An 11,171-nucleotide genomic window follows, 5' to 3' on the forward strand; every position below is an offset into this window, starting at 1 on the left:
GTACAGGCGTCTTGGATCCAGTAGTGGTAGGATTTATTATTTATAACAGAAACACAATGCAAAAAAATACATTACACAAAGCAAAATGCTCAAAAAAAAAAAAAAAAAAAAAAAAAGGCAAGAAAGCAAACAAGATGGCAGTAAAAAGAGACTTAGTCTTTTCCACAAAACGAAACCCTAACTCGCATTTTTTTTCATTAGCCTAATATCTGAGAACAAAATTCACACTGAAACACAAAATGAATAGCGCCAACAGTGTTTAACAATTCCACAATGGCTGTCATGAAAAATTTATTTCAGTGACGTCACAATGTTTGAAGTCGTTCAAAATTTAGGGTTAGGGTTTCGTTCTGTGGAAAAGACTAAGCCGTCAAAAGATGCATTTCAGAAGGCAGATACAATTGCCCCCTGTCAATTATGATAAAATCTGAGATTCCACTTTTTATTTTGCCACATACCCTGACTTGTAATTACGCATTTGAGCGCGTCTATAAACTGCATCATTATAGTTATCCGAAAACAATTGTGTATTCCTTCTATCTGGGTCATGACTTACTTGCCAAACTGGGTGATCCTTCCAAAATTATTTTTTTGACATACTGGGTAGCATACTCTGATTTTGGATAAGGTTTCCTACAAGGTTCATATGTGCAACCTTTAAAATTGCAGCTACCCCAGGTACCTCTGTTGTAATTTAAACGGACTGGCCTACCAGAAGAATTATCAACTCAAGCAGATGGTCTGCTAGCAGCACGACAGTTACCAGGCTAAAAGCACAAATGGTCTAGTACTAGTAGGGGAAAATACGTTTTTCTCTTTAAAAACACAGTGATAGGATGGGGTATATCAGTCCCCCATGGAAATTTGTCACCTGAAATTGGCAATCACATTACGAAACTGATGACTAGATATATCGACAGGCTAGATGTGCATGTATTGCAAATAATTTAGAATAGCATTTAGTTTAAGTTGGCCACATAAAATTAATTCATATAGAATGGCAGCATTGACCCATTGACAAGTGGAGACTTTTTCAAACGTCCTTTTTTGAAGCTGACTCTAGTACAACTTGAGTCCCATTTTTAACTGAGTCTGTGCGTCCAATACAGGGTCGTCATCATTTGGCAAACAATGTCTAGCATTGTTATAAATTCCCACAAATAACGTATTCGATACAAGGGCTACCAACTCTTCAAAGTTAGTGACCATGATACAAAGTTGGTGCACCAAATTACATCGTACCAGTGCTGTTCAAAAAAGTAGGAGGACAACAATGTTAAAAATCGTTGCGGCCAGGCAGAAAACTTGATGGACTTGGACCACTGGGTTACCTGGTAATTTTAAACACTAATGTCTAGGCATTTCTCACCTTTTCATATTTACTTGCGAACCAGTGGAGCCTGATCAGACGAGAAAAATGAAAATTGTTAAAAAGAGTTTTTGTGTTTAGCTGTGCATGCAGTAACTGTTGGAGAGCTGTTGCTACTTCATCGTGTAATGCTTGGTCACCAAACGACGAGCACTGCTGAAACGCAGCCGTCGGATTGGATGTTGATGCGTGGAGACAGTATTGGAGGCCATGATGTTGTTGACAAGATGCTGCTGTGCATTGATGGCGCTGTTCACAAGTAGTGGAAGTCGTTAGCCTGTGTTCGTGCTTTGCTGTCTTAGTGATGCAACTGCATTTTCTTCTGCACGTATTTGACCCAATGCCGTTCTACATTTTCTTCAAATCCGTGTTTAATTCTTTTCCCAACCAACCACAGGTAGCTGGAAAGCCAATTCCACCAGTTTTTTCACATTATCTCGAAGTTCCTCCCACTGTAAATCTACTCGCTTTTCCCCCAACTTTTTTGTGAAATTATAAACTGTTTTGTCGTTTACTTCTTGTTTCAATACATTTTTGCTAAATTTAAGCTGTGATTTGAGAGCTTCAACTTTTTCTTTAGTAGATTTTAACGAGTCCAACATTGTATCTACCTGCGCAGAATTCTGCCATAGGCCCCAATTGATCATATCACTGGTGTCCTTCTCCAGACTAGCTAACTGTCGCTTTTTCTTTTCTTCCTCTTTTCGAAGTTGCTCATTCAGATTCTCCTTCTTTTGCTTCTCTATCTCCTTGTTTTCTTATCTTGTACAATTCTCTTAGATCTTTAACACTTCTTCTGGCATTATTAACCAACTTTCTAGCTGTTTCTGGATCCTTGGCAGCCAACCAATGCTTGGTTTTATTGGCGGAAAACATGGTGTAAGCCTCTGCTGCTAGTACCTGAACATTTGGTTTGAATCTCAGTAGCTGGTCCATGTACCCAAATAACCGTTCAACAAATTTGTTGTGTTTCTCCATACTATCCAACTTTGAACGTAAGCTCGGAGTTGGGTGCTCAAACTTGCCTCCTGGTAGCTGATCCTCAAACTCCTTCTCCACCAATTTTGCCAGTGCAGGTAACAGGGCACCTAGGATCATTTTAGTCTCTGAATCATACTGATTTGAAGTTACAAGACACTGGTGGATATTGTCTTCTCTGATGGCAACATTCTCAAATGGTGTATTCTTTCCAGCCATGAAATCATCTATGTTAGTGGCTGCATCTTTTAAAAATGTTAATAAGTCCAGGTAGTAGCCATTCATATCAAGAACATGGATACTTTTGTCTTCCAATAGTTTCCATAATGGTGTTGTTACATACTTGGAGACCAGTCCCAGTGCCCGGGTTCCTGCAACAAAGAATTCATTTTTCAAGGACTGTAGAACGTATTCTTGTAATTTGTTTCGAACTTGCGTTTCCAGAAAGCTAATCATCTGTTGATGTAAAAAATATACATGTCCTGCATTTGCAAACAAGATATTGAATCGATATCCACGATAAGGTACAAGTGGTACTGAAAGGAGGTGGTTTTCTTTCAAAAAATTGTTCAATTTGAGATATGTTGTAAATGGACGATGACATCCAGACTTTTCATCTGCTCCTCTAGCAAATGCCTTGCATGCTATACGCACCAAGTGTAAGGCAGCAGGCTCATTACCTTGTCTGCACTCTTTAGGTGTGTCTGGAAGACTTGGGTTGGACTTTTCCAATTCAACAAACACATTTCTTGCAGTTTCTGCCATGTGAACTAAACTATGTAATCCACAAAAGAAATTAGTCAGATTATCTGTTGCAATGCGATCATCCTCTAACAGTTGGCTGTAGCCTTCCTTGATCTCAGGCAGTACTTCCTTTCTGTACATTTCAAGTAGCTGATTAAATTTACATTCTGTGGCAGCTTTGTCACTCATCGTATTAGCAATGTGGCATAGAATTTTTTTACCAATATCACATTCAGTTTCTTGAGATCTTTGTTTGATGTCTTGTAGAACCATTTGGAATGTATCTAGGGTGTCTTGGGCTGACTTTGTTGGCATTTCTCTTAAACCAAGACAGTAATAAATACCTTCTTTGTCGCGGGCAGCAAATGCACCATACTTATCACCATATTTGGAAGTTTCATCAGTATGTAATGTTGTCTCCTCCTTGTCAGCATAGTCTTCACTAAGTTGTTTTTGAGATAGCCAGACTCTCTGTATGTTTATATTGTTGACTGTTAATGGGCAAGGCACTCTATTTGGTTTTTTTCCAACCAGTTTTAAACATGCTTCTATAACTCCACCAACATTCTGACTGCCAACATTGAGTTCCAGCAGGGTATACACACAAAGCTGCAACTCAGCTGTGTACTTTCCTTCTTCCTCATTATAAATATAAGCAACTTCTTCCTTCAAATTATCTACCTGAAACTGTAATTCATCAGCTTGTACTAGACTGTCTGTTAGCTTTTGCTTCAGGGTTTTCACGATTTCCATTGGTTCTGGCTGCTGTTGTTTTTCCAGTCTGGAGGATTTGGCTCTCCAATAGTTTTCGCTTTCTCTTACTCTCTTTAGTTGTTTTCTTTTCATTTCAACACTGTATTTAAGATGTTCTTCCTCAGCAGTTTTCTTGTCTATATCTTTGCTCAGTTTTTCTACTTCCATCACTTTGGCTTGGATCTTTCTCTCCATCTCTTCTTTCTGAGCAGACTTATCCGCTGAAATCTTCTGCACCTCAGACGCTAATGAAGCAGTAACTTCTTGGTAGGCTTCAATGTAAAATTGACTAGCTGAAGCTATGCTAGAACTTTTTACACCAGGATTGGTTGAAACTTCAGGAAACTTGTAGGGTTCCTCAAGGAAGGACGTCAATTTGAGTGCACCCTCTGCACGTTTTTTACTCTTGTTCAAATTGCGGTAGTGAATAACTAAACGAGAAACAGAACTGATGTAGGTATTATACTGGGGCATGTTGGTTTTAGGATCCTGTAACTGTAACCAAGAGGCTGTAGCAGCTTTACCATATTCTTTGAAGTGATCAATCACCATACCGTTAGTCACGAAATCTGAACTTACATGTGCATTCTCTGCTTCCATCAAATCCATGACTGCAAACTGTACAACAAAAAGTGCAAAAAAAAAAAAAAATATTGTTTAGTTCTAGGATGGGCACAGTCAACAAAGCACATATCCAACACATCACCCATGGACACGGAGTATAACTGAACCACAACATGATACAACAGTGAGCATGCAGATAACTCAGAGGAAGTCTAAGAATTGACATGCCCATTCTTCCATAACAAAACTAGAATTGTAACAGAAACAAGCCTATAATGCCATCCCACTTCTTTACAGAAATGGAATCTTTTAATTGGCTGAAGTGTCAGGATGATGGAATCTTTTAATTGGCTGAAGTGTCAGGATGATGGAATCTTTTAATTGGCTGAAGTGTCAGGATGATGGGCCCAAAATCCACAGACAACAAAAAATGTATATGCTTGCTGTTACACAACACAATGATATTTATGAGCCAAATTGGTCTGGACATCGAAATGCTTGGAATGTTTGTAGATCTTAGATCTTAGTACTGTACACCAACATATCACATTGGGTTATGGAAAGCATACATCAGTCTATAATCAACAATGAGTTGAATGAATACCAAAGATTTTATTTAAAGGACATATGTAAGAATGTCGTAGATTATATTTCATTCATGTTATACCTTGGTTATTTTATATTTAAGAAATATATTATGATTTTCCAATTTTCTACTGACGACCCAGACTTATCTGGTCTTTCTGATGTTGAATCTATTGGCAATTCAGATACTGCTGGAGTTTCATTGTGAATAGAAATATCTCTATTTTCAGTCTGAGTAAAAAACTTATATCCGCTTAAAATAAACAAATTTCTATTAAACTATAAATATATTGGAATTCCCTTGCTCTATTTACTTGACAAACAAGCTAACAATGGCCGGTTGCTATGTTACAAAGATTTCAATAGGACAACGCTTGTTACTTAGTTAAATACAGGTCAAACTTAGAGGGCGTCATAGGGCAACAACCATACCACAATAAATACACAACACACAGGTGTCTTGGATCCAGGAGGGCGAACTGAGTGTCCAGACATTTGGACGTGAAAATAATCAAATCTTATAATAATTGAATGTCAAGATAATGTCTAAATAACAACACAATTGTAACATAATGAAACAATGACAAAATAATATTGTAGCAATTACACAATAATTAAGAAATAAAATTAAAATAATGTAACAATATCAATACGATGCTGTAGTAATAACAAAATAATGGAATAAACACAAAATAAAATTTAAATAAAGACCAAATAACTGAATAATGACCAAATAATAACACAACAAGTTTCCAAATAAACACCGAACAACTGAACAATGTTCAAATAATGACACCCAGCTAATTTTGGCGGTATTCTCACCCCATAGCCCGTAACTCGAAGTTCTGTTAAGTGTCAATTGGTCATCGAGTTACAATTTGGCCATGGTTTTGGAAAAAGTGGGTGTGGTCATTTTTGTAACTCGATGCCTCAAACAATTTAGCACCTTGCCAAATAATTTCAGTACAGTATGCACTAAAATCGCATCTTCTCTTTGGTTTGATTCCTTCAGTAACATTCTTTTTTTTCCCTCTAACAAAGTGTCTGTCTTTCTTTTTTCTGGACCTTTTCTCATTTTACTCCGCGTCGCATTGTTGTATATGATAAATAAATCTTGGGATATAAAATAGCTGATGTGTTGCGTACAAACGGCATTTGTGAAATCATGGAGGTAGCTCCATGGTGAAAGAAGTACACAGGAAACGAATAATCAACATTAATTAAGCAACATTTATGCAAGTTAAACAGTTAAAGTAACACGTGGCACACGTGTGTGTTATTATTAATTTTAAATCTAGTTTATTCTGTGCTCTCGGCGGCTGTCGCTCGCAAATGTCGTAAATTACGAAATTTGGACAAGATTTACGAACAAAATAAATATCTATTAGTAAGATTTACGAACACATTTTGTACAAAATACCCTCGCAAATCGCCCTCATTTAATTGTCAAGACTCGACTGTGGTCATCACGCGTGTTACGGTTTGAGTGATTGCCATTTTAAAGTTAAACAATGTCCCGTTACTTCTAAGATTGCAAAAATTGTTAGATGGTGATCGCGATCAACACGGAACTGCCACTGAATGTATTTTTCCACTATAAAGTTATTTTGGTGTTATAGCACATGCGTAGTTTAGTCGACATGCGTTTCAAGATACCCCGCGACATTACTCTCAGTATGGGACGGTTTCGTGTCGCCCTTATCAAACACGTGATTTGTTTATTTATTAAAAATGGAGACTACGTCAAAAAGGAGTAGACAACTGCTCGACGAGTATTTTTCACGACGAGATGGACTCAGGAAAAACCGCTAAATCGTGTTCAGAACCAGAAACCCATGGGTGTCCTAACCCTGACAGCACCAAGAAACGGAAAGTTGATCGTACTGCAGCACGATTTCAGAAATAATGGAAGGTTAGCTGCGGTTCCGTAGCTCTTTGGTGCGACATACAATCCAATTTTGCCCTAACAATTTCACTCGGACGTCTTGTTTTTATTTTTGTTGTTGTATGTCGAACATGGGCCGGCCAGTGTCTGTCACGTAAATAATGCGGTCGGCAACATAGGGCTATGATGCCACAGCTAATGGAAGGTGAGACAATGTTAGCGAATCGATCGAAAAATACTATAATTTGTGTAACATTCTTACCGGGCATTCTTAGCATTGAGATCGAGTTACAAGACCGAAAGTTACTTTAGTTACTTTTTCACTTTAATTCAGAAATTTCGATGAAAATAAATAGTCATTTTGTGTCGTCATAAACGTCAACATGCGGGTTTTGCATGATGAGCACAGGAGATTACTTCATAATAATATACAGCTTTTTGATTTTTTTCTGAGAAATTTCCCGTGAACTTAGTGAACTTTTGAATGATGACTATTTTTCCCACTGTTAACAATGTGAGCTTATTATGAATATGTTTAATTAATACTGAGTTATTCAAATAAAGGTTCTGGTGTCTACATTGCATATTTTGTTGTGATGTTTTGTTGTACCATCATAAATGGTACATTTTGTGAAGCAGACTGCCTAATTTGATGTCATGAAATTACACACAAAATTAGAGCTCAGGTTGCACCAGCAAGCACCATTTTTAGCATGCTGTTCTTGTTTTCGGCGGACGACAGAGGGGACACCTCCCTCTCCTTCTCTCTTCCCTGTTGTGCTCGGTCACGGGAAAATGCTCCGCAGTTTCCAGACAAAGTTTACTAATACTTTTTTTTCTTGATTAGTAAATTTACTATTACCTAGCAAATTCCAGAGAGAGCCCAGTTATTATGTGTTCTACTCACAATAGAATTTTGAAATTTTCACTCAAGAACAAGGACGTTTTCTGCTATATAAAAAGTTTAAAAAGTGAAATTCCACTAAATGCATTTACACTGCAACGCCACCTTAAGTTGGCCAGATAAAATTAATCCATACAAAATGGCAGCATTGAACTTGTGACCTTTTTTTAGAGCTGACTCTAGCACAAGCTGAGTCCCATTCTCGGCTGAGTCAGTGACCTGTGGTGGGTTCAATACCGGGTCTTCATCAAGAACATGTGACCATGGACGTCCATAATGTGACAAAAAGTCAACAAAATCTAGGTACTTCTCACCTTTTCGTGGGTCCTGATCGTTGTTAGCTTGTCCTTATCGAGGACGAGAAAAGTGAAAATTGTGAAAAAGACTTTGTAGTTTGTGTGTTTAGCTGTGCATCCAGTAACTGTTGGAGAGCTGTTGCTACTTCATCGTGTAATGCTTGGTCACCAAACGACGAGCACTGCTGAAACGCAGCCGTCGGATAGGATGTTGCAGACAAGTTTGGAGGCCACGATGTTGTTGACAAGATGCTGCTGTGTGTTGATGGCGCTGTTCACAGGCAGTTGGTGCGTTTGTAGCTGCAGTTCTGTAGCTCGCTTGGTTTCGCTGTCGGTTATTTTGTTCGTCGTGGTGTTAACGTCGTGGTGTTTCGCGTTAACACCACGACGAACAAAATAACCGACAGCGAAACCAAGCGAGCTACAGAACTGCAGCTAGTGCGTTTGATTTGTCAATCATGATCGTTTCAATCAGTTTCGTTGTGGAAAATCCTACTTGGGGATAGTTTTGCGATGTTTGGGGTTTGACGTCTGAAGTGTTGGATCATTCTGCTTTGAAAGATTTAAGAAATAATATTCGTATTAAATATACGCATAAAACTAGATACTGCGCCATTGCAATATAATATTTAATCTCCTTTATCATGTACTGGATAAACTGAGAAAGCCGTAAGTTACTAGTATCAACAACGGCGGTTATGTGGCTAAGACGAACTGAACATCGTCCGCCTCCACGGTGTTGTTCCGTTCGGACATTTCTTTCCATAGTACTTCGCCGGAACATTCACTTTGAAAATTTAAGATGGAACTGAAGGACATGCGACAGTACTACAACCATGCTCGTCTAATACACGTTCAAGTATCCAACTTTTCGATAAATAAACGTGATTAGTAATCAGAATTAATTTCTAGTACTGCCTGAATTGCGTATTATTAGTTGTCATCAGACATATCTCTGTACAGGATTTTTTAAACAATGTCTCAAATTTTCGAAAGAATGTTCGAATAAGTTGGGGTGAATATGAATTGAATATCCATATGATCTTTTGAAAAATCAACTTAACAGTTCACCGCCACGATTATGGTGAATTGGCGAATTATCAACGAGACAACGTCTCCGATCATGAGCAGAGTTTGCTGCGTCTTGGAAAAATTAAAAGTTTAAACAAAAATCCGTGTCGGGGGAGCCCTTCGCGATGTTTCAAGTTGCAGGGAAATTCACATGTTAACTAGCTAAACGAGTTTTTTGCATATCTTTAGATTTAGATACAAACACTAGGGTAGCTGAATACCGAGGAAGGCGCGACATTGCACTTTTTAACGTTATCCGATATTATCGTCTAAAAATGTCTAAGTTAGACAGGTCTGTCTGGGCAACTATTGCGACAGTTCGTTTTTCTCCGATATTATTGATAATATCGTCTAATGATATCTAAAAAAATCTAAAAATGTCTAAGTTAGACAGGTCTGTCTGAGCAACTATTGGGACAATTCGTTTTTCTCCGATATTATCGATAATATCGTCTAACAATGTCTAAAAATGTCTAAGTTAGACAGGTCTGTCTGAGCAACTATTGGGACAGTTCGTTTTTCTCCGATATTATCGATAATATTGTCTAACAATGTCTAAAAAAGTCTAAAAATGTCTAAGTTAGACAGGTCTGTCTGGGCAACTATTGGGACAGTTCGTTTTTCTCCGATATTATCGTCTAACAATGTCTAAAAATGTCTAAGTTAGACAGGTTTGTCTGGGCAACTATTGGGAAAGTTCGTTTTTTCTCCGATATTATCGATACTATCGTCTAACAATGTATAAAAATGTCTAAGTTAGACAGGTTTGTCTGGGCAACTATTGGGAAAGTTCGTTTTTTCTCCGATACTATCGATTCTATCGTCTAACAATGTCTAAAAATGTCTAAGTTAGACAGGTCTGTCTGGGCAACTATTGGGAAAGTTCGTTTTTTCTCCGATACTATCGATACTATCGTCTAACAATGTCTAAAAATGTCTAAGTTAGACAGGTCTGTCTGGGCAACTATTGCAACAGTTCGTTTTTCTCCCATATTATCGATACTATCGTCTAACAATGTATAAAAAAGTCTAAAAATGTCTAAGTTAGACAGGTCTGTCTGGGCAACTATTGGGACAGTTCGTTTTTCTCCGATATTATCGTCTAACAATGTCTAAAAATGTCTAAGTTAGACAGGTTTGTCTGGGCAACTATTGGGAAAGTTCGTTTTTTCTCCGATATTATCGATACTATCGTCTAACAATGTATAAAAATGTCTAAGTTAGACAGGTTTGTCTGGGCAACTATTGGGAAAGTTCGTTTTTTCTCCGATACTATCGATTCTATCGTCTAACAATGTCTAAAAATGTCTAAGTTAGACAGGTCTGTCTGGGCAACTATTGGGAAAGTTCGTTTTTTCTCCGATACTATCGATACTATCGTCTAACAATGTCTAAAAATGTCTAAGTTAGACAGGTCTGTCTGGGCAACTATTGCAACAGTTCGTTTTTCTCCCATATTATCGATACTATCGTCTAACAATGTCTAAAAATGTCTAAGTTAGACAGGTCTGTCTGGGCAACTATTGGGACAGTTCGTTTTTTCTCTGATATTATCGTCTAACAATCGGAAAAATGTCTAAGTTAGAAAGGTTTGTCTGGGATAATTGTCCAATAATGATTTATATGACATTGTCGCGCCTTCATGTGAATACCGATTAATCCATAAATAAATCCATAAATATGATATGGTAAGGGTCAATTTCCTGCAGTCCTTCAAGATAACCTTGGGTGGGGATTAAATTTGCCTCAGAAAATATTTCTAACACTGGTCTTGTTACCCGTTTCCATGTGCATTTTCAGGAAGTCGACATATTACAATGTCGAACACACAGTCAGCTGGCGCACACGTGATAATAAAATACAATGTAAATACGATATTTACTATATGGGGACCGCCATCTTGAATGACGCATAAAACTAAATAAGAGACAAGTTGTGAAACGCGTTTTTCAGATTCCTACAAATCTGGACAAAAATACCAATCTTTCACAAAAATGCGATCCATTGAGGTTATATTAAGCC

General features: G+C 37.8%; 1 protein-coding gene across 1 annotated transcript; it reads right to left on the reverse strand.

Moving 5' to 3' along the window:
* Nucleotides 1–11: 11 nt before the first annotated feature.
* LOC146731624 (uncharacterized) lies at nt 12–8,315 on the reverse strand. The gene is made up of 2 exons (XM_085493280.1): nt 8,097–8,315; nt 12–4,462 (listed from the first exon to the last, which is right to left on the reverse strand). The coding sequence occupies exon 2, from the start codon at nt 4,451–4,453 to the stop codon at nt 2,084–2,086; it is 2,370 nt and encodes a 789-aa protein (XP_085349406.1). The 5' UTR covers nt 4,454–4,462; nt 8,097–8,315; the 3' UTR covers nt 12–2,083.
* Nucleotides 8,316–11,171: the final 2,856 nt, after the last annotated feature.

Source organism: Saccoglossus kowalevskii, chromosome 18 (assembly GCF_978046115.1).
Source record: "Saccoglossus kowalevskii chromosome 18, keSacKowa6.1, whole genome shotgun sequence".
NCBI lineage: Eukaryota > Metazoa > Hemichordata > Enteropneusta > Harrimaniidae > Saccoglossus > Saccoglossus kowalevskii.

Coding starts and splice junctions, on each gene's coding strand:
- LOC146731624 (XM_085493280.1), bottom strand. CDS start 4,453: ATGGATTTGATGGAAGCAGAGAATGCACATGTAAGTTCAGATTTCGTG.